Here is a 27,574-nt window from a genome sequence, read left to right as displayed (position 1 = left end):
TTTTGAACTTGTTTCCATATGTTGTTTGGGATGTTCTCACAAGTGAGATCACAACAAAAGAAGAGGTCAGTACAGGCTAGGGACCAAGTGTCTAGCAGAACAGGGGAACCAGCAGGGCACAGAAACTTTGACCAAAGTAATTTGCAAAGTCCTGCCTGGGAATTTTCAAATCCAGGGTTCTGAGCATGTGTTGAAAAACTGAAGAACTGTATAATTTTACTTATTTTATTTTATGAAATCTATATCCCGCCCTCCCCACATAGTAGGCTCGGGGTGGGTTCCATACAAACTGATTTGATCAAAGTGCAGATTTACAATTCAAATTAGGAATCAATTAAATTAGGGGATTAATTAAAAATAAACAATACAATATGCCTCAACAGATGATGTTGATACTGGCACTACAGGATCTGCAGTCATGGGGGAGGCCCGCTGCCTCAACTAAAGAGCTCTATCTTACAGGCCCTGCAGAACTGTAATAGGTCCACTAGTCGAGGACCTGATTCCACTTAAAATAAAGAGGTGGGGGGCAAAGGCACTTTCCTGTTCTTAAAGCCAGGTTCACACATGCATATGTATCACATCTACACTTGACTGGCAGCTGAATGTGGGAAATGTCTGTTGAAAAGCATTACTTCAGACCTGATGGCTCTTGTCAGTGCTGTTAAGTCTTTGATGACCTACTTACACATGTAAAGCATCCAGCGCTTCCATGAAACACCCCCCCCTTCACAGGGTCTGTCCTCACATTTCAGCACCTGAGCGGCTGTTGGGAACACAACAAGCTGCCCACAGAGTAAAATTACCACCACGGCAGCCACCAGGGTAAAGAGCAAGCTGGCCTCAGCAGTATAGTGGCTTTACTTCCCTTTTTAAAGGGTCAACTGGCCATTGGCAATCTCGCCCACCCAGCTGTGCCTCGTGCTGAGGAAAGAGCAGGAAGGCAGATACACAAGGGCTGACTAAGGTTCAACAGTGGTGGTGGAGAGAGAATCCTACATGCAGTGGGACTCTAGTAATTACAAAGGTCTAAGTTACAGCTGCATATGATAATATTGAGGGTTAAATCAACTGCAAGTGTAGATTTGGTGGAATGGCTCACAGGGCATGCAATTGTCATATGGCTCTTTTGGTAGGTGGCAATTGCAAATGTTAGCAGCCATGAGCTGTGTTGTGAGTACCACCGGTTTAGATGATCCATCTCGTAGAATCATAGGATCCAAGTGCTTTGCATGGACAGGCTTGTGACACTGAAGGACCTTAATAGCATCCTCAACTTTAAGGCACTCTCTTTTCCTGTCTAAATTAACTGAATCTTCCGTCTTCCAGGATTTCAGTCACTGTAAAAACATAACATAAGTTCTATGCGTCCAGTCTTGATTCTCAGATATTCCCAGCAATCTGCCTAGTTTTCCTTTCACTCCTGCTTCTTCATAGACTTCTCTGACTGCACCACCACCCGGTTCTTCTTCTAGTTCCATTCCTCCACCTGGAGCAATCCACTGATCTGGATACCAACTGCTGCTTACTAGCAGAACCTCGTCTGCCCTCTCACTGTGGAAACACAAGCACACCGCTTGCTTCTTAAAGCCCTCCTGGTCAACTTGAAATTCATCACAGAGGCAGAGAAACTTCCATTTCTGGCACGCCTAGTCCTTTTAGCTGGAGATGTCAGGGATTGAGCCTAGGGCCTTCTGCATGCAAAGCAAGAGGTGCTTCCATTGAGCCATGGCCCCTCATTTCATGAAATTCAGTGTTTCTTTTCTTCTTTTTTTGGAAATTAAACACGTCACTTTTATTAAACAATATGATTAGTCTTAACATAACGATGTCGATACAAAATTATCTTGAAGAAAACTCCAATCGCAAAACTTCACAGGGATGCATTCAAAGCCATGATTCGAGGCAAGATAAAAAAATTTTAGCCCCTGGTTTTGAGCAACCCCCTCCAGTCTGGCCAGCATTTCACTCAGTGTGTTGGCTGACTTTGTTTTCTATGGCTTTAAGCCGATGATCCAAGGCAGCCAAGGCAGTAATTATCTCGTCCTTCATAGACTGTAGGTACTCTATCACCTCCCTGAGAGAAACAGGGTTGTCTCGTCCAGAGGCACTACTTTCACCACCACCTGCTACTGCAGCTCTACGGGTGGGCTGTGGTTCAAGTTGTTCCCCTTGAGCCAAGGGGATCCCCTCTTCTGCAGGAGGGGGCTCTGAAGCGGCTGGTCCCTCCTCCCTTTCCTCCTCCAGCTGACGTGCCCGCTTGGCAGGGAGTCGTGCACTAAGGGCCGCAGCAGCCTGGGACTTCTTGTGTTGAATATCCCGGAAATGGATAATGAGTCTTGCCACGAGGGAAAGATATTCCTCCCTTGACTTGGGACACCACACTGCTCAGGGAGGCAGGGGAACGCTTGGCCCCACCCCTTGTGGCCGTTGCAGCTGCCGTTGATAGCAGCAGTGGCCATAACTTTTTAAAGAGCCCCTAATGAGAGCTGGGGGAGCCAGAATGACCCAATCGGACATCACACGCGAGAGGTGGAATTTGCCCCTACGCATCCAAGGCCACCACCCCGGGGCTCAGGGAGGCAGGGGAATGTTTCGCCCCCACCCCTTCCGTGGCTGTTGCAGCTGCCGTCAACAGCGGCGGCGACCATAACTTTTTAAAGAGCCCCAAAAGAGAGCTTGGGGAGCCAGAATGACCTCTTGCATGTGGTAGAATTTGCCTCTATGCGAGAGGTGGAATCGGCCCCTACGAGTCCAAGGCCATCACCCCGAGGCTCAGGGAGGCGGGGGAACGTCATGGATTCTCTGTTGGCATTATGGATTCTCTATTGGCAATTATGTACTCCATTATCCCCTATGGGCAAGCGACCTCTCCATTATTCCCTATGGGCAGTCATGGATTCTCTATTGGCGATTTTGGATTCCCTATGGGCAATCGCTGTCCTTAGTTTTAGTACTTCCCTGGAATTCCGCATCATGCTGGTACTGACTTAAAAGAGGAACCACCCAAGGTCCAAAGAAACCTTCTTTAGGAGGTAGGGTTGCCAGGTCTGGGTTGGGAAATACCTGGAGACTTGGGGGTTTAGCCTGGGGAAGGTGGGGTTTGGGGAGGGGAGATACCTCAGCAGAGTATAATGCCATAGAATCCAGCCTCCAAAGCAACCATTTTCTCCAGGGAAACTGATATTGGTCATCCGGAGATCAAGTGTAATAGCGGAAGATCTCCAGGTGCCACCTGGAGGATGGCAAACCTATTAGGAGGGTCTTTGCAACTGAAAAAGAAGAGTTGGATTTATACCTGCCCTTTCCTTGGAGTCTCAGGGCAGCTTACAGTCTTCTTCCCTTCCTCTCCCCACACCAGACACCCTCTGAGGTTGGTGGGGCTGAGAGAATGGGTCGTGAGAGAACAGCTCTGAGAGAATTGTGACTGAACCAAGGTCACCCAGCTGGCTGCAAGTGGAGGAGTGGGGAATCAAGCCCGGTTCTCCCAGATTAGAATATGCTGTTCTTAACCACTACACCAAATTGGGAGTGCTTTTTTCAAATCAGCTTGAACTATACTCTTCTGCAGAGAAGGATTCACTACCTCCTGGAGCCACTGGACCTGACTTGATATCATCAAGTGAGGAAGGGAATGGGTTGGGCTTAGACACAGCAGGCCGCTTGTCCGTTCAATCAGGCCTCAACTCACTGAAAGAACAGCTAGGACCGTGATGCAGTCCAGTAGCCTCCTCAGACTCAGCTGAACCAACCAAGACATCTAAGTTGCTGTAGATGAACACATGGAACAAATCAAGCTGCCTTCACCTGAATCAGACCATTGGTCCATTAACATCGGTATTGTTTATTTAAGGCTGGGAGTGGTGCTCCAGGATCTTGGATCTTTCACATCACCTCCTACCTGGTCCTTTAAACTGGAGATGCCTGGGACCTTCTGAATTCCAAGCAGATGCTCTGCCATGGAGCCACTGCCCCCCTCTCCCCCACAGAGGCTGCAATGTGAACAATTTCAAAAATGCATTACACAGTGGGTCTGTAAGATCAGGGTCTACATCCTCAAGGGCTCAAACAAAAGCCCCCCCAAAAAGTGTGGCCAGATGGCATTGCAGAGTCGCCCTTGCATTGCCACCATCACTGCTACAGAGTAGGCCAGATTATATGCACTCAGCATGTTCTGCTGCATTCAGTTTTCCTCCAGCCAGCATGGTGGGTTAAGAGCAGCGGACTCTAATCTGGAGAACCGGGATTGATTCCCCAACTCCTTCTCCACGTGAAGCCTGCTGGGTGACCTTGGGCCTGCCCCAGTTCTCTCAAAACTCTCTCAGCTCCACCTACCTCAGAAGGTGACTGTTGTGGAGAGAGGAAGGCAAGGCGACTGTATGCCACTTTTCCTTAGGGCAGAGAAAAATGGGGTATAAAAACCAACTCTTCTTTGCCTTCTCCACGTGGCTCTGGATGCCCATCATTCCAAGCGCTGCATAAACCAAGGGGCATTCTTGGCCTCGTGGGCAGGAAGAGAGGTTCTTCAGAACAATTGTGTCTACCACCCGAGTCATCTTGGCCAGTGGTTTGCCCAGGGCAGTGACAGGATTGAAAGAGACATCAAGAAGCCTTCTGGATCTATCAGCCTCCGGGGACAGACCATCATAACCAGACCCCTGCTCTTCCAAGTGTTTGCGAGTCAAACTTCCTCATTACCAAGCCATGAATTGGCAGCCAGCATAGACAATGGTGCGTTGGGTGGACCAATGATCTGAATCAGTATAAGGCAGTTTCGTGTGTGTGCTTCATGCATATGTACACTTGAGTGGCCACTGAGTAAAGGAGGAGGATGGATCTCGGTGGACCCTTGGTTTCACCCAGCAGGGCTCTTATTTCCTTAATAAACTTGGGTAGTTTTAAATATATATATTTATATTACATACTGTTGTAAAGAAAAAGCAGCACAGAAGTCTCCTTATACAGAATAGTATAAAGGTTTTATTTTTTTTTCCTTTGTGGTTTATCTGACAGTTTTGTTTTTACAATATAGAAAAGTGTAATCTTTGAATAGGTCTAGTAAATATAAATTTAAATCTATTTTTTTAGATGTAAACCAGAACTAGAAAATTAACCCCAAGCACCCTCTCCCCCCCCCTCCCAAACTCTACTGACAATGGGTCTGACCCAAAAGAGATTTGTTTCTATGGGGGCTTTTGCAGCAATTCTGCATCCACTCCACTGAAACGGAGAGGTTATGCTGCAGGTGTGTCTCATAAACTGCTTGCAGCATCTTGATGCATCTGTACTGCCCGTTTTCTTCAGCAATTTCATGCAAAGGGCCGGGGGGTGGGTGGAAGGGAATAACCAAGCTAAATACTGGAGGAAGCTTGTTCTAAGAGAGAGACAGAAAACTAGATCTTTGATTGCACCTTCTTCAAATCTTTACACGCAATTCCGTCATACATAATCTACAACAGGAATCAAAACTTCACAAAAAGCTTTTTTTCTGCACACATATAAATACACATCACAAAAAAAAGGTGCAAGTTAGAATTAAGACACAGAATATTTACAAAAGTAAACACGGATTTAGTTCTAGACAAAGAGGATGCATGTTGCAATCTGTTTGAAAAATAACTTGATCAAGTATTATTTTATCCACTTACACTAATTTACATTTATACAATTGCTATCATACGGACGCATACGGTATCAGTAAAAAGGTGAGTCTTCATCTACTCTGGAAGGTAATGCACTGACTCGGTACCCTCGAGTCAGAGTTCTAATCATAAAACAATTCTGCTAAAATGAACCACAGCTCCCTTTTCAGGATTGTGAGTACATCTATGTAAGCCTGCTATGTGTATACATACACAGTTCCATAATAGTATATATGTGTACAGGTACACAGAGAAAATATAAGATCCCTTTTTGAACAAAAGGCCTGCAGTATTGTAATTACAGAAGAACTAAAATAGTCCAGCAACCATTTGCCAGTTCAAACATGGGGCTTATGTCCATTCAAGAGACCCTGAACAATTGGCTGCACTAAAAACAAAACAAAACCTCCATGCAATTTCGTTAAACATTTTAATAAGATTTGCTAGAAAGGTGGTTATTTCTAACAATCTCCATCCCAAGCAATGCTTTTCTGCTCTACCAAGAGGCCAACATGGTTAGTTTTTGTCTGCAGACGATGCCAGGCTGAAACACTGCATTGCTAGAATTTATTGTTAAAAGATAAGCCAACTTGAGGTGATATCAGAAATGCATAGGTGATTAGGTTTAACAGTCTCCCATCAACAGGCAGCTAGTTTGAACACCTCTCTGTTAACACTTCCTAAAAGACCTGGATGCTCTCTGCTGAAATACGTGGGGGTGGTGATTAAATGCAATTTCTTAAGACTCAGTTTACTGCAGATTTTCACCCACCCTAGTTGAACATGTCCAAATCTGCACTATTATCTAGGGTCAGCTCAGAACATCTGGTTCTCCCATGTCTATCTGACAGATTTTGCTGGACAGATACAGACACAAAAGGGCAAACGCCGTTTGCTTTAGATTTATTTCTGAATGGAATCCTTCACTGACCAATCGACTTCAGCTACAACCCCAACAGAAGCAGGAGCACTGAATCCAACGGACCGAGCAGTTCCAGTGCTGGACTATGGCCATCATGCTTACCCTTGTCAAACGTACATTACAAACACCGCCGTAATTAAAAATGCTTGGTTATAAACTGCACCCTCAGCTCCTCACTTAGCACAACTTAAAGCAACGCACACAAGTAGCTCCTGTGAAGAGAGTCGCCTCAACCCTTCCAGCCGTTTCCATGTATTCCCACCGAAGGCAGCTGGGATCCAGAGTGACTTCAAATACATCCCAAGGGGGATTTTTAAAATTTGTTTCTTTACAGAGAAGCCCACTCCCATCCAACCCCCAGGCTGTATCACTGACACTCTTTGGAAGTTCCCTCATTTTCAAAAAATGCTTTCCTGTGTGGCATGAGGATTTCTATTTAAGAAACTCAAGTGGCAACACAAGAACTTCTCTTGGACGCACAAAATTAGTTGTGTGTGGGTTTTGTTTTCTGGAGCCTGGCCAGTATCTATGGAGAGCTGATTGAGAGCCACCCAGTAAATAAAAATAACTGGACTAAAAATAACTGGACTAACCCTATGCTTTGTCCCCTATGCAATAATTTTAAAAGGGGGACCAAGACGTAAATATTGTGGAAGTGCATAAAGTTTAAAAGATTTTCAGGAGTTCTATATTGCAAATGCTACTGCAATTATGCTATTAAATGCTCCTATCAGGGTATCTCAGTGTTCCCTGGGGGTGACAATGAGCCTACCTGTGTAATGACAGTTCGATTCTCAAAAGATTTTTGTCTTTCTGTCCTTTGGAGCACTGAGAATTGTCTGAGAGAGAAGCTTGTCAAAATAAGCAAAATACTGATCTCTCGGAACCCAAACAGAAGCAGCTTATTACAATTTGGAACAGTACATTTAAAAGTGATAAAAGATTGTTTTATGTATTTCAGGCTGTTGCTAATTTTGACCCTGATTTATGCATAACAATACTGTACTTTCCTGTACCTAGTTCTGGTAATGTGTTATTATTCTTAATGTAAAACTCATAGTTCAGGACACTACAAACTGTGTTCCCCATGAAAGCAGAACTGTAGCCAGCAAGATAATTCTCAAGATTTGCATATCTTCCTGAAAAGCTTTTAGGAAAAAGATTTCTCCCCCCCTTTCACCATTAGCAAACCCACAGAGATGTACTTTTATTGACTCTAATGCAAAGCTAAAGCTGCATTGTGATGCTGATCAAATATATTTGAAGTATTTGTACAAGATTTTTTTATTGTCTCGGAACATCCAGTGATCTCAATGGGGCTTTCAGAGGAGATGCTCCCGATGGAAGGACTGTGGCTGACGTCTTGTCCCAGCTCCTTCCGCCCATACAAATTCAACACTAAAATTGCAAATAATAATTTAAAAGATTGCTTGAAGAACCTTTTTTCTAAAAGAGAGAAGAAAGCCATTGCAATTCTCCAAAGTTGGGAAGAAGACAGGTGCCCATCCTAAAAAGAAGAAAGTTAAGCTTAAAAAGGTACTCATTATTATACAGGTCTCTTGGTTCGATACTAACGTAAGCCAATGCGAACTAAGCAGCACCAAATGAAGAATGAAAGACTATCACTATCATCAGCTGCTGCGGCGAACCAGAAAAGTGTCCCCGTGCCTTTTAGTGTCCCCCGTTTCAGACCACGGCTCATTTTCAAGACAGTCAGCAGTTCATGGCACAAGCGTCACTTTTACTAGACTTTCCAGCTGCGTTTATGATTCTCATCAGACATCGTCCAAATTCCTCCAGGATCATCCGTTCTGCCATCGCTTTCGACTTCCCTGCCTTCTCGGCCTGCTCGGCTTGTGCAAGTAAGCAGTCACATGTTGCGTCGGTAACCTCCTTGGTGACAAATGTGAATGGCAACCTGGGAAGCAAAGAGCAAGGCCTGAGAATCTGCATGCAACACAAGAGTGACAACCAGATTTTTAAAAAGAAGTACAGAGGGTATCTGTAAGTAATAGAGGGCAACCTTGAGGGACATTTCCTATCTCCAGAGAGAGAGAGAGGCAGACAGACATCTCCTAGCAATGGGAGTACAATTCTTCAAACTCTGTGAATTTCAGTTAAGTTTTTGTACCTCTCCTGTTTCCCCGTTAAGATCTACGAATAGTTATGTATGCGCCATCATATTACAACAAACTAATGGCGACCCCAGCAAGGGGCTTTCAAGGCAAATGAAAAGCAGAGGTGGTTTGCCCCTTGTCTTCCTCTGTAGAGCCTCCCTTGGTGGTCTCCCATCCATGTCCCGATCCTTTTAAGCTTCAGAGATCTGACAAGATCAGGCGATACCACTGTGGAAGTAAAAATGAACCAGAGTGAAGATGTATTAGAATGGTGAAGTCATGTAGGCTAGGTGGGATGTGTTGTGACTGCAAGAATAAGTGACCTTGAAACTGGAACTAACTGGTCTGAATCAAGCAATGGCCAGCTGCAGAGAAAAGATACTAAACAGTCAGTTGCACTGGAAAATAACTTTAAGTTCTAGTTGTGCATGCTTATCTCAGGGGCTATAAATGTATCTGGGGAGAGGCAACATCCCCCCCCCCCGAGTTTCTGCTTTTGCTATCTCCTGTGATTGCACAACAAAAAATTAAACAGCTTTGGAAATTATTTTAGTGTCTTTCTTCAACACCATGCTGCCTTCCAAGATCTATGAATACAGACTTATTACTGATTTTTAACATCTCTTTCCAGATTTATAGGGACATTAAGCATTTAAGCCTGGGGGGGGAGAAAAGGCAGCCACAAGACGACAGCGCTGTGCTTTTTTCTTTGACTAGCAGCAGAAGCAAAGGAAATAAAGGTGCTGTGACAGAGAAGGGCTGGAGGGGCAGTGTCAGCGGGAATGGGTAGGAGAAGAATGCAGGAGGAGTGGCAGGCAGCCCCTTCACAAGTTATTGGCTCGCCCTCCTTCAGCTTGGTTTCTTTTGAAAACTCAACAAAACGTAGTCTGTCAACGCACCTTCCCCCTCCGCTGGACAGCACTGGGGCCGGCCTAGTTAGCAGGTCCGAAATCTGCGAGGACAGCTTTGTCTTGGCCGCCGTTTGTTGCTGGACTCGCACCTCGGCGGCATCTGCCAAGTGCATTAACGTCTTCCGCTCGGGGCTTTCTTCAAAATTCTTGCAGCCGATGCATTTACAGATCGAGGAACACATGATCTTTGCCTAGAAAAAAAGGAGAAACACAAGCAAAGGAAACATTGCTCTTGCGTATTTGTTGAGCTGTGTGGTTGCTGCTTTATACAAATGCATACCACATTAAGAAAGTTGATTCTTCTGAAATGTGGTATGGGAGGAGAGTTTTACGGATACTGTGGACTACCCCAAAACACAAATTAAGTGGCTTCTAGACCAAATCAAGCCTGAACTCCCCCTTAAAAGCCAAAATGACCAAACTGAGGTTGTCATGCTTTGGTCACATCATGAGAAGCCAAGAGTCACTGGAGAATACAATATTGCTAGGAAAAGTTGAAGGCAGCAGGAGAAGAGGAAGACCCAACAGGAGATGGATTGAATCAATAAAGGAAGCCACGAGGGCCCTCCGTTTGCAAGACCTGAGCAAGCCTGTTAACAATAGGACATTCTGGAGATCATGAATTCATAGGGTTACCATGAATAAGAAGCGACGTGACAACACTTAACATACACAAACCACCGTAAATGTTCAAAATAGCGACAAATACCTTTTGTAATGCGGCACTGACCAGAACTCTATGGGGAGGGGCTCTGGTTCACTGGCAGAAGAAGAAGAATTGGATTTATACGCCACCCTTCACTTGGAGTGTCAGAGCGACTTACAATCTTCTTCCCTTTCCCTCCCCACAACTGACACCCTGTGAGTAGGTGGGGCTGAGAGAGCTCTGAGAGAACTGCTCCTCTTGAGAGAACAGCTCTGAGAGAACTGTGACTGGCCCAAGGTCACCCAGCTGGCTGCACGTGGAGGAGTGGGGAATCAAACCCGGTTCTCCAGATTAGAGTCCGCCACTCTTAACCACTACACCAAACTGACATGCGAAAGGTCCCAGGTTCAATCCCTGGCATCTCCAGTTTAGTGGATCAGATAGGAGGTGATGTGAAAGACTTCAGCCTGAGACCCTGGAGAGCCGCTGTGGACCTGAGTAGACAATACTGACTTTGACGGACTGATGGTCTGATTCAGTATAAGGCAGCTTCACGTGTTCATATGTTCCCATCAGAATGCAATGATAAAATAAGTATGAAGAAGAGAAGAAGAAGAGATTGGATTTATACCCCGCCCTTCACTTGGAGTCTCAGAGCGGCTTACAAACTCCTCTCCCTTCCCCTCCCCACAACAGACACCCTGTGAGGTGGGTGGGGCTGAGAGAACTCTGACAGGAACTGCTCTTTTTCAAGGACAGCTGTGCCAGAGCTTGCGACTGACCCAAGGTCACATCAGCAGGTGCAAGTGGAGGAGTGGGGAATCAAACCCGGTTCTCCCAGATTAGAGTCCGCACACTTCACCACTACACCAAACACCAATATGAGCAGCACAGTACTGAAGATGGCCATCTTCATTTCCTTTTGCTGACAAAAGGTAAGTCAGAGATTTACTGTACCGATAAAGGACAATTATTTCCTTGGCTTTCCCTTAGGTGCAATATATACTAGGTGAGAAAATAAAGGTCCTTTCACTCTCACATGCTGCATGGGATGTCTATGTAATGATCTCCCCAGAAATCTAAGTTGCTTGCTGTGCTCGACAGGTGGGATCCAGCACAGCAATTCTGTAGGCACCAGGGGTCCATCCAACTGAGCATAAATTTCTCTGCTTCTCCCCTCCCATGGCAGCCAGAAAGTCCTCCTGACATCCTGCTCCTACGGGACAGGGTATTCTAATCTCTGGAATCATTTAATCATGGATAAGATTACAGATAAATTAGATTATCTTCAACCATCTTACAAAATTGATGCCTTCTATGGCAGATGGAGCTCAATCCTAGAGAATTTGGAATGCATTTTGGAACGGATAAGTAGTACTCAACAATCTCATTATTATAATTTTATCCATCAAGACTGGGTGTTATAATCACTGTGTTGTATATTATTTTTGATCCATGCGGATAATTTCAAATATTCTCCTTTTGTAACACTTGCGCAAACCTTTCATTTGTATTTATATTAATGTTGATGGTCTAATAGTTAAAGTTTGTTGTTGTGATTATATATTAATAAAATTATTTTAAAAAAGAAAAAAAGAAATCCAAGTTGCTTGCTGTGATCGACAGGTGGGATCCAGCACAGCAATTCTGTAGGCACCAGGGGTCCATCCAACTGAGCATAGATTTCTCTGCTTCTCCCCTCCCATGGCAGCCAGAAAGTCCCCCTGACATCCTGCTCCTACGGGACAGGGGACCCACAAGAACAGGATTTGGGGGGTATTTGGGCTGCCACAAGAGAAGGAGTCCAGAACTTGAGCTCTGCAGGTGGAGCTCCTTGAATCTGCAGAAATGCTGTACTCAATCCAACTCGACATGTTTGCAGATCTGAAATCCAGTCTTACAGTCAACCTGAAGGCTTTCCTCCAGTCAGACACCACATACAGCACTGCTATATTCCCGGGGACAGGCTCTCATTCACCCAAAAGGAACACTATGAAGATTTCTATGTAAAACAAGCTATCACATTAGATCATGATAACTGCAGTCTAGAACACAGTAGACATAAACATATTGTCAAGGATATGTTGATTAAATGTGACTAATCTTGTACATAATATGCCATATACTGCCATTGAGAGCCAGCATGGTGTAGTAGTTAAGAGCAGCGGACTCTAATCTGGACAGCTGGGTTTGATTTCCCACTCCTCCTCCCCATGAAGCCTGCTGGGTGACCTTGGGTCAGTCACAGTTCTCTGAGAACTCTCTCAGCCCCACCTACCTCACAAGGTGACTGTTTGGGGAGAGGAAGGGAAGGAGATTGTAAGCCGCTTTGAGAATCCTTAGGGTAGAGAAAAGCAGGGTATAAAAACCAACTCTACTTCTTCTAATATGTATGACATAGAATATTGAAGAGTCTGGTGTTTCCAATGTTACAAGTTTAACATTATTCAAATATGCTGGTGCCCTATTCTGACTGTATGTAACACTTTATCTGCAAAGAATATACTTTCTTTTTCTTACTATAAAATTTGTGTATTCTGCTTTCGGCATTTAGTTTTCCTACCTTCCAGATGGCAAAAAAATAAATAAATACAGGTGCAGCTCTCCGTAGTATATTGTATATATTCACAATTTTGCTTGCAAAAAGTTACAGCATTTATATTTTTGAATGTCATACATATGCTAAATACTAGACTCTTGAAGGCTAACTGAACTATAAATTATAAATTGTATGTCATTAAAGTAATAAGGATTAGGTGAGATAAGAAAGTGCAATATATTTCAATTTCCCCTCCCCAAATGGGAAAAAAACCACATTTGTTTTCCCCATATGACTTCCATGTTTCTGGAAATTATATATCTCAGCAGGGGTGTCAAACATGCGGCCCAGGGCAGGATCAGGCCCCCCGGAGGGCTTCTATGAGGCCCACAGTGGAACTGGCTGTCTTTTGCTTCTTCTTCCAGTTCTGCTGCTGCTGTGTCATCGTAGGTTTGCAGCTTACAGATACACATCTGAACAGCATACTCAAGATTGCAACAGCACAGACATTTTGATGCAATAATTCAGAGCAAGAGGTGTCAGTTATCAGACACTGTTAAATAAACAAAATATTGCAAGAGTGCTAATGTTTTAAGCATGATTTTAAGTTAAAAAAACCCTTTGTGTTTGTGTTCTTTATAAAGTTTATATCTCCGCTACTTGGCATTACATTTTATGACACACATGGCCCGGCCCAACAAGGTCTCATTTATGTCAGATCCAGCCCCCATAACAAATGAGTTCGATACCCCTGGCCTAGAGCCTATTAAAATTCAGAATCACTGTGGATCTTCTGCAAGATTTAACGAGAGAGGTTAATAAGAATAAAAAGGTACTCTGAAAGGAGAAAAATAAAGCTGATTTAAAATCTCACCTCGTAGCATTCGCAATAGTTTTTGAGGCATCCGGACCGCTTGCAGTTGCAACCTTTGCTGTGCCGCCTGTCTGACTCCCCTTCCTTTCCCTTCCCAATTTTGGGCTTGAAGGCCTCGGGGTTTCTGTCAAGGCAGGCCTAGCAAGGCAGACACAAAAAAGTCAGTCACAGAATGTGCAGGGAAACACGGGCTAGAGAAGGATCCCCAATGCAGTGCCTATGGGCGCCTGCCAACACCTCCCCTGGAACCCACCAACTATTACTAGAAAATGGAATGGGCCAGGTGGGGCTTCTACCAAGCAATCCTTCTGTTTGGCCACTGGAGATCTGAATGGCTTAGCATTTCAGTGCTAAGGTCATTTTGGTGCATTTTCCCATACTGGAAAGCAATGTAACAAGGTCCAAAGGCTTTTGTCCAGAGCCACCCAATCCAAGAGGGAAATGCTACCTCTTTGTCACTGTGCTAGAAAGGTACACTTATGCTGCTCTTAGAAGGGCCATGTAAAAGTGGCATAGGCCGCAAAACAGGAATTCTTCAGTCTACATCAAATCTTGCTTTTCTCTTACTGGGGCTGCATGTTGCCCGTTCAGATTTTGGAAGAGCCAACCGCACAGGTGTAAAGAAACTCAACATTTGGGCACATTTTATGCAACAGTAGATCAACGCATTACCCAACTAGGTGGTGGGCCTGGGCACTTATCTGTCAAGGTCTTCATGCCTTTTGCCAAACTGACATAAAAATTAAAAATAAGAACGACTCCAGAAGTCGTTCTCATGCTTAAGAGCATGCAAAGGGGTGGGGAGGACCAACAACACAAACTGTGACAAGCAACTATGGACAGCTTGAGCAGCTGCTCCCCAACTCAGAGCACAACATGCAAGGAGCTGCAACAATTGTAATAGGACTTTTATACAGTCTTGAATAGATGGAAAGGAGGCAAGCACCAAATCTTTGTTGTTATCTATTTGATCAACGGTGATGAAAAATCATAAGCTAATGCAAACACACTCAATTCTTCTGTCTACATCAAAAGCTTTGGCAGTAATGGCCACTACAGCACAAGGATCTTTGTGTGTGACCAAAGGTAAGCTGTGGCAGACATTTTGTGGCTGGCGGCACCCACCATGCTGTGTCAGAATTCTAAAGGTGCCCTCAGGGTCAAAAAGGGTTGGGGTCCGCTGTGCTAGAGACTCAAGCCCCAGTCTGATAAAGGAAAAAGTAATTTGTTCATCCGACTCAGACAGTAAACAGTCTAAGATCCTCTGCCCACTCCCCCCCCCCAAGGAGGATCACTAAGCAAGAAGGTTGCTCTCCTTCCATGAATCCCAGCAAGCTCAGTAATAATATGGATTCCCCGGGATTTACCTTGATTGCTTTTTGTCTATCGTTTTCATGGTCCAGGTTATTATAACAATTTGTACAGTTGCAGTTGTTGCAGAACTCACCGTTGGCAAAGCAGTCACAATACCTGAAAGGAAATCCCAGGGAGGGCTTGAAAACCAGAAGTCTGCACAGGGTGTGCTAAACTGAACACAGGAGTTCCAGAAGACCCTCCAACCATCCTCGTGCCCGGACAAAACCACCCCCCTTCCCAAAAGGGTTCGATCCAGCAACTCTCAAAAACTTTGCCGTAATGAGGGTTGTTAAGTGAAAAGGCAGACACCTCCCAGCAAAGTGAAAAGTTTCCAGCCCAGAGCTAAGGGACATCCATGCTTAGCAGAGGACACCCCCGCTAACATTTCCCCCGTGGCAACAAGCTGACCTGGCTTGGTCCCAAGGGAAAAAGACAAAGGTAGATCTTCTGTCAGTGTGGAAGCTGCAGAACAGTGATTCACGGCTACTGAGCCAAAACACTACTTGCACTGTACCACGATCGGCCAATGACATACCAACAGCCACCCCCAATATGGTGAAGTGCAGTCTGACAGCAACGTGTTTGCTTTCAAGACCAATACGGTATTTGACTCTCAAGGAATGCATCACACCAAAAAAGGCCTCAAACTGTCAACCACAGTGCTCAGTGGCAGTGTGTGTTTCTTAAGATGTGAATGCACAAACAGACCATCTGCTGCAAAGTAGATTTGGATGAAGCAGCACCCTTAAAAGCTGAAATATGGGGGACATCTAATCTCCATTTGTTACATAAGAAGAGATTTCTTTCCCCCAACATATGCATCATGGATTGAAAAAAATGTGTGTGTTTTTTAAAAAAAAAAAAATCCAAGGGGAGCAACACACCAAAGGCTATACTTACAACTTCAGACACAGAGATTTTGTACAATTGCACGGTTTTCGGGGACGATTTGCAGACTCAGAAGGTATTATTCTAGAAGACAAACAATTTTAACAATGGCTTGAGCTTCTTCCTCAAAATCAACAATGTAGACCAGCTACTGATAATTGGCCATTTGAGTTGCATGACAAAGAATATCCATCCACCCATCCAATTCCCCCAGATCAACCTAGTCAATATAACCTACCCTGTCCCACTATCACATACCAGGAGCATCACAAAGTAAATATAGCTCCACAAGAGAATATACCAGAGCACACACACACACACAATCGTACAGTGGCCTGGAGAGAACTGCTATTGTGTCGCACATGTTTTGGCCAATGGAAATCTGAGAAACTTATTTGACGGGCTACCATCATCTAGACATTCTATCTCCATTTAAGATTGGCCAAGAATGTCCTCTTACAACTGGATTTGAGTCTCTGAAGAAATGCATTTTTTCCTGGGAGGTTTGAAAAGAGCGAAACCTCCACTTTGTCTTAAAAAAAAAAAAATTCCCCCTGGGCAGAGAACAGGCTAGGAAGGAGGAAGTCAGTTCAATGGCTCTCCAGATGTAACTCAGCCCACCTTCATGCAAATGCTAATAGATCTAGCAAGAGAGATAATAGGTGGGAACAGGGAACAGAGATTTGGAGGACTTTAGACTAGAGAGACTCCAGGGATAATCTCCAGGAAAAGCTTCCTTGACCTGGCCTGACCAGGGTCAGGGGGAGGAGAAACAGATATGATCAAAACTGCTGGCAGCAAGGAGGACAGTCTCTTTCTTTGAGTGCTGAGAGCACATGGACCTCTCCTCTTGGAGGGCAGCTATTTTTGACCATGTGTCGGCCTAAAGAGCTGGAGGGAGCTTCAAGGTACTGGTCCTTTGTAGAGATTTGTAACTATCTAAGCCAGTGGTGGCGAACCTATGGCGTGGGTGCCAGAGGTGGCACTCAGAGCCCTCTCAGTGGGCACGCGTGCCATCACCCCAGCCAGGCCCAGACAATCACGAAAGTGTCGAATTATCTGCCAAATAATTTTAAGTAAATGAAAGCATTTGGGATTGCTTTCCTTACTTTGTTTGGATCATCTTAAGTTAATGTATGAGGGGGGATTTCTAAAGTAAAACCTCAGTATTCAGGTTAAATTGCCGTGCTGGCAGTTTGCGATAAATAAGTGGGTTTTGGGTCGCAGTTTGGGTACTCGGTCTCTAAAAGGTTCGCCATCACTGATCAAAGCTAAAGGGGCCTGTCCTATATTTTAATGTCTGATAGGGCATGTATAGAGAGAGAGGGACAGAGGATTTGCATTTTAACCATTTCTTTTTGAATCCCTTGCTCAATTTGGTGCTGTGCTAAAAATATGCTTATAAGCATTTTCTTTTTAATAAATATTTTATAACGTTGGATGCTGGGAGTAGTTTATCTGTACCACATAGATATCCACCATCTAGGACACACTATTTTAAAAGGAGCACCAGGGGAAGGCAGGGAGTTGGTAAGTGGTTATTCCTCCAAGGGCACACAAGGCAGTAAACTGTCCCTGTGGTGACCAGGCACTGGGCAGTGGGAGACATCTTTCCTTATATATAATTGAGTAGTAGGGTGGCACTTTCTGAACATTCCACATGTTCCTAAATCAGTTGGCTCCATGATGTGTCACTCAGAAGCTGTCCCTATCCACTGGCTGCGTTGCCTGAGTCCTGCCCATGTTGGCGGTTTCCAGCTCTCCCATTAGCTCTGCAATGCACTCCATCAGCCATTGGGCTGTCAATCGCCACTCAAGAGTACTCGCGTGCCATTGGCCAGGTGCTGGGTCTGCTCCTCTTCCCCGCCCATTCCCCGATCAGCCACTGTTCCCTGCCAGAAGCACTGGCAAACGGCTGTGTCTCCCGATGAATCCTGCTTGGCTCCTCTGTGGGACTAAGTTTTCCCTCAGTGGCTGTTGGTAGGCAACCAAGCTTGGTTCTGTCAGTAAAAAGACAAAGAAAGGAAACCCTTTCCAGCCTTTGGGGCTAGTCCTGACTAGAGTTGCCGAAGCCAGAGTTTGGGGAGGAGAGAGGCCTCAGCTGAATAGAATGCCATAGAGATGTACGCATACACACAACGGAATTTGCATATACTACCATTTCACATGACAGCTTTTTCTAAGTGTGCTGCATGAGTAACATTAGTTTACACGTCAACAATTCTAATCCATGAAGTTAACACTCAACATTCTTCCCACTTCAATGAAACAGATTCTTGTTGATGTGTAAACTAATGTTACTCATGCAGCACACTTAGAAAAAGCTATCATGTGAAACAGTAGTATATGCAGATTCCGTTGTGTGTATGAGTACCTCTTTATTACTTGTTGAAGAAATACTACTCACTGCAAAACAGTGGTCTAAATATATTTTCATAATACTACATCACGGCTGTTTTCATCATTGTTTGTAATCTCCAGGTGGGGGCTGGAGATCACTCAGAATTACAACTGCTCTCCAGGAAGGAGGGGGGAGGAGATGGAAAGCTGATATCAGAGGGGCAGATAATGGCAGGTTGATACTTGGCTGGGAAGGAGACAGAGTTGGCAACTCCAGGTTGGGAAATTCATGAAGATTTGAGGGGTGGAGCCTGGAGAGGGTGAGGTTTGAGGAGGGGTGGGACCTCAGGTACAATGCCATAGACTCTACCCTCCAAATCAGCCATTTCCTCCTGTGGAACCATTGTTGCCAATCTTCAGGGGAGGGATGGAGATCACTCAGAATTACAACTGCTCTTCAGATGGTAGAGATCAGTTCCCCTGGAGAAAATGGCGGACTCTGTGTCATTATACCCTGCTGAGGTCGCTACAGCAAACTGACGCTGAGTACCCAAGGCCGGGGTACTCCCAGAGCCTCTTTCTAGAGCTCATTGTATTTATTTCCACAACGGGCCTTATTCCTAGTAAGAACATAAAGAGAAGCCAATGCTGGATCAGGCCAATGGCCCATCCAGTCCAACACTCTGTCACACAGTGGCCAAAAATACCAGGTGCTTTCAGGAGGTCCATCAGTGGGAACAGTGCCTGGCAGGTAGGTAGCAAGGCCTCAGAACTGGAAGGGAAGCTGGGAGTCCTGACCATCCCAGTGGGCAATTCCTCACAAAGCTCAGGTGGTGCTGGTGAGTTACTGAAGAGAAAGAAAAGCCTCTCCAGGTGTTGAGAAAAACCTAGGAGGGTAGGACGGAATAGGCCTACAGGCCAAAGCAGGCCTGTTCTGCCACAGAGTCCAATAGAACTTTAGAGACCAACAAGATTTTCAGGGTATGAGCGTTCAAGAGTCAAAGCAGAAATACTAGTAGGAATGGAGATCCCTGAGTCCTTATATCCCAGTCTAAATAATGGAACCCCCTCCATGGCTGAATAGAGACAGAGGATTCTTATCTCACTACCGATGCTAATTTTCTGCCCCTAAGCATTTCTCCTCTCCTGTTCTAATCGTGCTGATTACACTTTGCATGATACCTCTGCATCCTGACTCCCCTCCCACTTTCAGACTGGGTTATAAAGAGGATTCAGGGATCTCCATTCCTACTTGCATCTGACAAAGGGAGCCTTGACTCTCAAAAGCTCGGCCCCCCCCCCCAAAAAAAAATATTGTTGGTCCCTAAGGTGCTACTGGACTCAGATCAAGCAGTTCTAGTGCAGACCAACACGACTACCCTCTGAAACCCTCTTACAACTGATATCTGCAAGTCAAATTCTCCATAAATTTTTAATCTATTTTACCAGTCTGGTTGCAAGTTTCTAATACACAGTTATTTCCTGTGAGCCTTGGAGGTGGGATGAATTGCTGAACACATCAAAACAAATAAATAAAATGACACCGGCCGGTGAGCTAAGACCACACACTAGACAGAAAGCAGACAAGCCCTTTGGGCTCCATTAGTTAATCTGCTCAGGGGAAAAACAACTCAACTTTAAATAGTGCTGGGATCTCAGCTCTTGTAGTAGCTGGATACCAAATAACTCCCAATAGAGCTTCCAAGCCCTTCCCCTTTCATTGTGGTCAGAAGACAGTACACAATTTTTAAAACTTATCTATGAAAATACGCACCCATTGAATGGCACTCGGGCTTGGGTTTGGATGCTAGATGTCCCACTGAGACCAGAGTTGCTTGCTATGGATACATAGGAGGACTGCTGTAGCTAACAAAAACACAAAGTTAGCACACAACATACTGTTTGCTGATTAGAACTTTGACAAATAGATACACTGATCACATACTCCTTTTATTCTGCACTTCTGGGATCAGAAGGTAAGATGGCATTTCTGTTTCTCAGAATGGAGACTTGGACCTCAGAGTCCATTTCCAACAATGGGATGTTACTTCAGGGGGGGGGGGGCAGATTTCTCTAGATTCCTTCTTTCCATTGCATATCCCCACACTTGCACCCGTGAGTATCTTCCAATCCCCAGGAAGTAGGCTGTGGTAGGAGAGCAAGTAAGGAAAATCCCACTCTGGGTGGAAGCCTTACACCTCTTTTGTTGCATTGTAGTCACAGATGAGCAAAGTAACTAGAAAAAAAATACTTTTCCAACATGAATCCTTAACATCTCAAAACTGTACCACACTATTTTCTTGTGCCAAGATCAGAAAAATTCAGCAACAGTTACCATGTGTGGTGAACTACTAGCTGAAAATTGGCTTAAGATGCTAAAGCTAGTTTTACAACTTAAAAGTTCTCTCACTTTCTTATAGCTGGATTTCATGGTCTGATGAAACTACAGAACCTAGGAAACTGACCTGCATCTTGTTCTCTTTGGGGGGAAAAACAATATAGTTTTTCATGCTCCATAGCTATGGTATTCGGGTTTTTAAAACTACTGGGGGCTTTTCATACACCTCTCTTTAGTACAAAGGCTCTTGGGATTAATTCTGTGATACAAAAAAATCAGTCAATACGAACCAAGTTGTCAGCTAAAAAAATCCAGCTGCCTATTTTGAGACAAAATAGGTGGGTAACCTTGGGGCAGGGCGGGAATAACCAATCAACTGCTCTTTCTGCTTTGGCCTTACACTGGGCTGATAATGGCTTTGACATTCCCTACCTTTATTTTTTGGTATAAGTAAATTGTTTGTATTCTGCCTATATTACAGTGCAGTCAGCTTACTTTGCTTGCTTTTCAACACTGCTGGGACTGTAGAAGCTAGAAAAGCCGTCTGCAAGTGGCCGAATGTTCTACATAGTTTTTTCCCTTGGAAATGCAGAAAAGTCTTCAAAGACAATGGTGAGTCAGATGGTCTCTATTTTCTTCTATCCCCTCATCTCATCCCCAGCTTTGGCTAACATCTTTTCTTGACCCTGGTGGCTGGATGGTACAGTACAGCAATTACGGTCCCAGGCTCACAATTAATTTAATCAGATTCATGTGGGTTCCCCCCCCCCCAGTTTTTTTCACACGCTCACTTCATTTGAATGGTCTAATTTTGCTTTTCAGATTCAGAATTTTAAACCAGCTCTTCCTCTACTAAGAAACTGATGTCCCATCTATCGTCTATAATGCTTCGTTCCCAGAATGCTCTTGGACCTTACACACCTGATAACTCTGTTTCTCCTACTGCTTTACTCTTCTAGCTGAGAGAAATCTTGCTTTCCAGTTTCAGCTGTGATTAGAGAGCAGATGGGGCTCGGTCTGAGTTTCAAAGCATTATTCTAAGAGCTGGTGGGAAGGAAATCCCTGACAGGCATTAGGTTACATACACTTCTGGCAAAAAAAAAGCACTTTTTCCAGTGGTTGCAATAGTTCATTGAGGTTATTCTTTGTCTCCACTTGTTTTAGGGATCGGGGTTGAAAGGGCCTCTCTTCTCCACTTATTTTTCCCTTCCACTGCTATTTGGCTGAGATCCTTCTCATTTCCCTTTGTGGCTGGAGATATGCCGCACTTCAAGCACTTTACCAACTCAAACTCCACCTGCTCCCACGAGTTGCCATTCTGCAGCTCGTAATTCTTAGTATCACTGCTCTGCAAATTCTCTGGCTATAAAAAGGGAAAAAGTCATCCAGTAGGTGAGCTCAGTGCTTTGTACTCCGTACAGAGCTGTTCTCAGCTATAATTGTCTATTTGGCGGGATGACACCGATTGACGATCCCAGTCAGGTGGAGGTGGTGGAGGAAAAGCCCATGGGTATGGGTATCGGCTTCCATACAAGTAATGCCACTGTCTCTCATCCCAGGTTAAAGTAGGGGATGCCGGTCGGTGTCGATCATCGACTCCACGTTCCGGGGAAGCATGAGAGGATTGACGACTCGACATATCAGATTGCGACTGATTTGTCTGCTGAGTAAGGTCGATGTCGAGATCTGAACCAATCAGGTGATGAGGTTCTTGCGTGAGATCTCGACCTTGACTAGCTGAAACCTTATGGACTTTCGACTTGTCCGTTTTAGGTTTCTTCGACTGCTGTGAGTCTTTGCCCTGCTTCCGGATCTTGGAAGGTACGGCATCAGATATCCCCTGCTTCCGGATCTTGGAAGGTACGGGGTGGTCTTTTATCGGCGTCGATCGTTTCGGTGCCGAAGCATCGATTGCGACCGTCGACGTCGATGGTCCCGAAACGGGAGGACAAGTGTCCGCAGCCAGGGTGGACATCGAGGCGTGCCCGGACGTGTCCAACGGCGAAGACGACTGTGGAGATAGCGCCTTCTCCATCAAAGCCAAGTGCAGACGAGCTGCCCTGTTTTTTCTCGTCTGGTTCGAGAATTTCTGGCAATGTCCGCACTTAGAAACACAGTGCGACTCCCCTAAACAGACGAGGCAAAGCGAATGCCCGTCGGTGGGAGATATTTTAAGGCCGCAAGTCTTACACCGTTTGAAACAACCCCACCGCGGGGCCATAGGCCAGCGGAGGGGGAAACGTTAAAGACAAGGAACAAACACACCGAAGAAAAAAATGCTAACTACAAAAAACAAAATAAAGAAAAGGAAACTAACTAAACGCAAGTTTAGCAAAAAGTTAGGTACTCAACAGACCGAAGCAGAAGGCGTTCTACCAGCGCGGCGGTCAGAAAAGAACTGGCGGGATCTGCGTGCCCCTCCTTGGTCATGCGCAGTGGAGCCGGCGCGTGACCTGGGAGAGGCGCGAAAATCCCTTTTGCTAGCTACCGGTACCGAGAAGGTCAGCGCAGGCGCAGTATATCCCAAGGGTGTGATGCACAGAGACCACGAAGAAGATTGCACAGATATTCCCTAGCTATACCAATCTATATACCTTCTAAGAATGTATAGCCTCTCACCTGTGCTACCACCATTATCCAGAAATTGCTTCAGATTCTAAAATTGTGAGCATGCTGCAAGAGCAGCCAAAGTGTGCCTTGAGAAAAAGGCAAGCCACCACATCTCATCCTCTACTCTTTGCCCATAACAACAGTGATTTACCTTTTGTCTCCACCAATATACAGATAGTGACATCGCACTAAAGAATAAGAATGCACTAGAATTCCCCAATATAGACTGCAAAAGACCTGACAGTTACAAGAAAACCCCAGAAGTACTACCATGGGAGCTGATACAGTAAACAAGTGCATGGGTTTTCAGCATAAAAGTGAAGTATGCTTCTGATTTTAATCTGGGGAAAATATATACATAAAAAAGCCCCTGTGCTCTAAGGATACCCAACTTTCAGGAGACAACAGACTGGAATTTGCTAAGAATATAAGAGAAGCCATGTTGGATCAAGCCAATGGTCCATCCAGGCCAACACTGTGTCACACAGTGGCCAAAAATACCAGGTGCCATCAGGAGGTCCACCAGTGGGGCCAGAACTACAGATGCCCTCCCACTGTTGCCCCCCAAGGACCAAGAATACAGAGCATCACTGCCCCAGATAGAATGTTCCATCTATACCTTGTGGCTAGTAGCCACTGATGGATCTCTGCTCCAGATGTTTATCCACTCCCCTCTTGAAGCTGTCTGTGCTTGTAGCCGCCACCACTTCCTGTGGCAGTGAATCCCATGTGCTAATTACTCTTTGGATGAAGAACTGCTTCCTTTTATCGGTTCTAAACCTACTGCTCATTAATTTCCTCGAGTGCCGACAAGTTCTTGTATAGCGATAAAGGGAGAAAAGTACTTCTTTCTGTAGCAAATGTTTCCAACCAACAAAACACTGAGGCCAGGAAATCTTGTTGAACTCCGAAAGAACCTGAATTCTTCAGACTGCCATATTAACAAAGCCCCCTCTCTGGCCAAATGTAATAGGTATATGAGTGACAAACTTCTTAATCATTACCTATTTTGATCAATTTAATCTCCATGTCAGCATTATACCTGTGTGACGTACTGAGCCGGGAGAACTGCATATCCCATGTTCCCTGTGCCAGGGGCCGGAGCCAGCACAGTGCCCGGAGGAAGGTTGGTAAGGTTCGGCTGGATCTGCGGCAGTGGTGTGGCAGGCATAATAAGTCTTTGCTGTGGCTGGCTTGTCGTAACTATCTGCGAAGTTGCGTTAACAGGTTTGGGTGCCACCTGCAAGAAAGGAGATGGTCATGAAATCTCCAGTATATATAAGGTCTTACTCTTCTGCAGACAGCTGCTTTGTAAAGGTCTTCAGATATTCCAAGTAAACGGAACTGTCTTTGAAAAACCTGGGATTCATAATAAGTAGTCTCACCCAGAGTTCTCCGTTACCTACTCACCAGCCTAAGAAACATGAAAACAACAACAAAAGAATGCACATGGCACTTACTTGTTTGACAGTCTGCGCAGCAGGTACGATTGGGACAGACATCCGCACAGGTGTTGCATTCACCACCATCGGCTTAGCTGTTCAGAGAGAAACGCGATCAGACGTGTTAGCACGCAAGCTTCTGCACAGAGACACAGAATGCTGGGCAAGCTCAGCAGGTCATTATGGTTAGGTTCAAGGCCAGGTGTCTCTTGGAGGCCAGCAAGATTTTCGGGATATGAGCTTTCCAGGGTCAAAGTTCCCGTTGTCAAATGGGAGTTTTGACTCTGGAAAACTGATGCCCTGAGAATCTTGTTGGCCTCTCAGGTGCTCCCTGACTCAAATCCAGCTGTTCTGTTGCAGACCATCATGGCTGTCCTCTGAAATGAGGTCATCTGAGTACATCCTCATTTTGGTGCATTTTTGCATACTGGAAAGCAATGTGACAAGGTCCAAAGGCTTTTGCCGAGAGCCACCCAATCCAAGAGGGAAATGCTACCTCTTTGTCATATCACTGTGCTAGAAAGGTACACTTATGCTGCTCTAAGAAGAGCCATGTAAAAGTGGCATAGGCCGCAAAACAGGAATTCTTCAGTCTACATCAAATCCTGCTTTTTTCTTACTGGGGCTGCATGTTGCCCGTTCAGATTTTGGAAGAGCCAACCGCACAGGTGTAAAGAAACGCAACATTTGGGCACATTTTATGCAACAGTAGATCAACGCATTACCCAACTAGGTGGTGGGCCTGGGCACTTATCTCTTAAGGTCTTCATGCCTTTTGCCAAACTGACATAAAAATTAAAAATAAGAACGACTCCAGAAGTCGTTCTCATGCTTAAGAGCATGCAAAGGGGCGGGGAGGACCAACAACACAAACTGTGACAAGCACCTATGGACAGCTTGAGCAGCTGCTCCCCAACTCAGAGCACAGCATGCACAGAGCTGCAACAATTGCAATAGGACTTTTATACAGTCGTGAATAAATGGAAAGGAGGCAAGCACCAAATCTCTGTTGTTATCTATTTGATCAACGGTTATGGAAAATCATGATAAGCTAATGCAAACACACTCAACTTTTACAGCACTTCCTAGAGAAATTCAGAGACAAAAAAAGAACACAAAAGACTTGATTTAGTATTTGAACCAAGGCATAAAAAGAACACAAAAGACTTGTGCCCAGGCACAACACAGTCTTTTGGGAAATAAGTCAGCCATAACACAGCTAGGCAGAGAGCCTCTGTAAACAAGGGCTCGTGACCAAACCACTAATCCAAGCATTACGAGGAAACACAGAAGAGCTGGCATCCGACCTGCACAAACCCATCTTTGCCCAGTGCAAACATTAGCGCTTCTCCAATTCTCTACTCCCTTTCCTTATTTGTTCTTCCTCATAAACCCATTCGAACCACAAAAGGAAACACTCAGCTAAGAACAGCTAGATTCCAGTCCAGTAGCACCTTAGAGACCAACAAGATTTTTGGGGTACAGAACTTTCGAGAATCCAAGTTCCCTTGGTTGGGTATTTTATTTTTGGTGTAAACAATCCAGGGTTGAGCAGTCTGAGTATTTATTGGCTACCTAAGTGTTGGGGGCTGGGTGCAGTCAGAGTCCAGGGTCAGCGTCTATGTCGGCCCAAAGGAAGGGTTCCAGGAGTCAGGCAAGGCAGAGTCATTCAGTCCGAAGTCTTACACAAAAGCAAGCAGGTCAGTAATGCTATTGGTCAATAGGAATTTAGTTCGTTTGTTTGTTTACCAGGCTTTAAAAATCACTGTGATTCTTGTGTCTTCCCATGAGTGTGGTGCTTGTTTCGCTTTCATTATTTAGTTAAATAATTCTGTCATAAATGGGAGTAATAGGATTCTGAATTGTTTGTAAAATTCTGGGCCATAACCATCTACGCCTGGAGATTTCCCATTTTTTAATGACCTCACCTATTCGCTTCAATTGGTTTAAAATATTGTTGTGCTCACTTTTTAAGTTCAGGAATATTCGGTTTTGGTAAATATTCATCAATTTTTTTCTTAAGATGGATTTTTCTGAGGTATATAATTTTTGAACATATTTAGCAAATTGCTCAGCTATTTGTTCCGTGTTCTTCTGCTGATTCAGAGCTGGCCATACAGGACTCCCCCCCCTCCCGAGAAGTCCGGTTGACCCACAAAACTAAAGTTCTACAAAGGATGGATTGAAGTAGGATCTCATCCCATTGCCATAAGAACATAAGAGATGCCAATGATGGATCAGGCCAAAGGCCCATCCAGCCCAACACTCCATCACACAGTGGCCAAAAATACCAGGTGCCATCAGGAGGTCCACCAGTGGGGCCAGGACATTAGAAGCCCTCCCACTGTTGACCCCCCCCCCCAAGCACCAAGAAGACAGAGCATCACTTGCCCCAGAGCCCCTATCTACACTTGTTAACCATGCAGGCTTTTTCCTATACCTATTTGTGCCTTTCCTAACCTGCGGAATATTTTTTTTGAGCTTCTAGGATCGTATTTTTAAATAGTTTCCAAGCTAAGTGGCTGTGTTAGTCTTTTTGGCGAATTCCCTATTTATACAAATGTTGAACTAAGCGGTGCAATCACTTTTACATCTCTCACCAGGTCTTGAGTGTTACTTAGGACCAAACCAAGGATAGCCTCTCCCCTGGTAGGTTAGTGACCATCTTGCTCCATAGCACAGTCATTTAGAGTGTCTAGAAACTCAATCTCTTTTTCTCGACTAGAACACATATTAACCCAATCAATGTGTGGGTAGTTAAAATCACCTATCTATCTTTTGATCTGGTGGGCGATAACAAACTCCCTGTGTTGTTTCCTTTTGGCCCCCCTATTTCAACCCATAGAACTTCCAGAAGCTAATCCAATTCTCTTAGCCTCTCAATCTTTCTGGACTTTATACCCTCTCTGACATACAGAACCACCCCACCTCCAACCCTTCCCACCCTAT

At 44.9% G+C, this 27,574-nt stretch overlaps 1 protein-coding gene across 3 annotated transcripts in view; it reads right to left on the bottom strand.

Moving 5' to 3' along the window:
• Positions 1-5,598: 5,598 nt before the first annotated feature.
• Positions 5,599-27,574, bottom strand: part of LIN54 (lin-54 DREAM MuvB core complex component) — a 56,199-nt gene continuing 34,223 nt past the window's right edge. For 2 of the 3 annotated variants that reach the window (XM_015417930.1, XM_015417929.1), the window contains exons 8-15: positions 24,644-24,720; positions 24,226-24,423; positions 20,010-20,101; positions 15,908-15,979; positions 15,019-15,121; positions 13,652-13,789; positions 9,581-9,783; positions 5,599-8,482 (exon numbers count right to left, since the gene is read on the bottom strand). In XM_015417930.1, the coding sequence (XP_015273416.1) occupies positions 8,278-8,482; positions 9,581-9,783; positions 13,652-13,789; positions 15,019-15,121; positions 15,908-15,979; positions 20,010-20,101; positions 24,226-24,423; positions 24,644-24,720 (1,088 nt within the window). In that variant the 3' untranslated portion in view covers positions 5,599-8,277. The remainder of the gene's footprint in view (positions 8,483-9,580; positions 9,784-13,651; positions 13,790-15,018; positions 15,122-15,907; positions 15,980-20,009; positions 20,102-24,225; positions 24,424-24,643; positions 24,721-27,574) is intronic. The other variant, XM_015417931.1, reaches the window with a different exon arrangement.

The sequence above is a fragment of the Gekko japonicus genome, unplaced genomic scaffold (genome assembly GCF_001447785.1).
Source record: "Gekko japonicus isolate JY-2015 unplaced genomic scaffold, Gekko_japonicus_V1.1 scaffold752, whole genome shotgun sequence".
In the NCBI taxonomy this organism is placed as follows: domain Eukaryota; kingdom Metazoa; phylum Chordata; class Lepidosauria; order Squamata; family Gekkonidae; genus Gekko; species Gekko japonicus.
The sequence above is the reverse complement of the archived record's forward strand: the minus strand, read 5'-3'. Positions and strand labels throughout refer to the sequence as shown.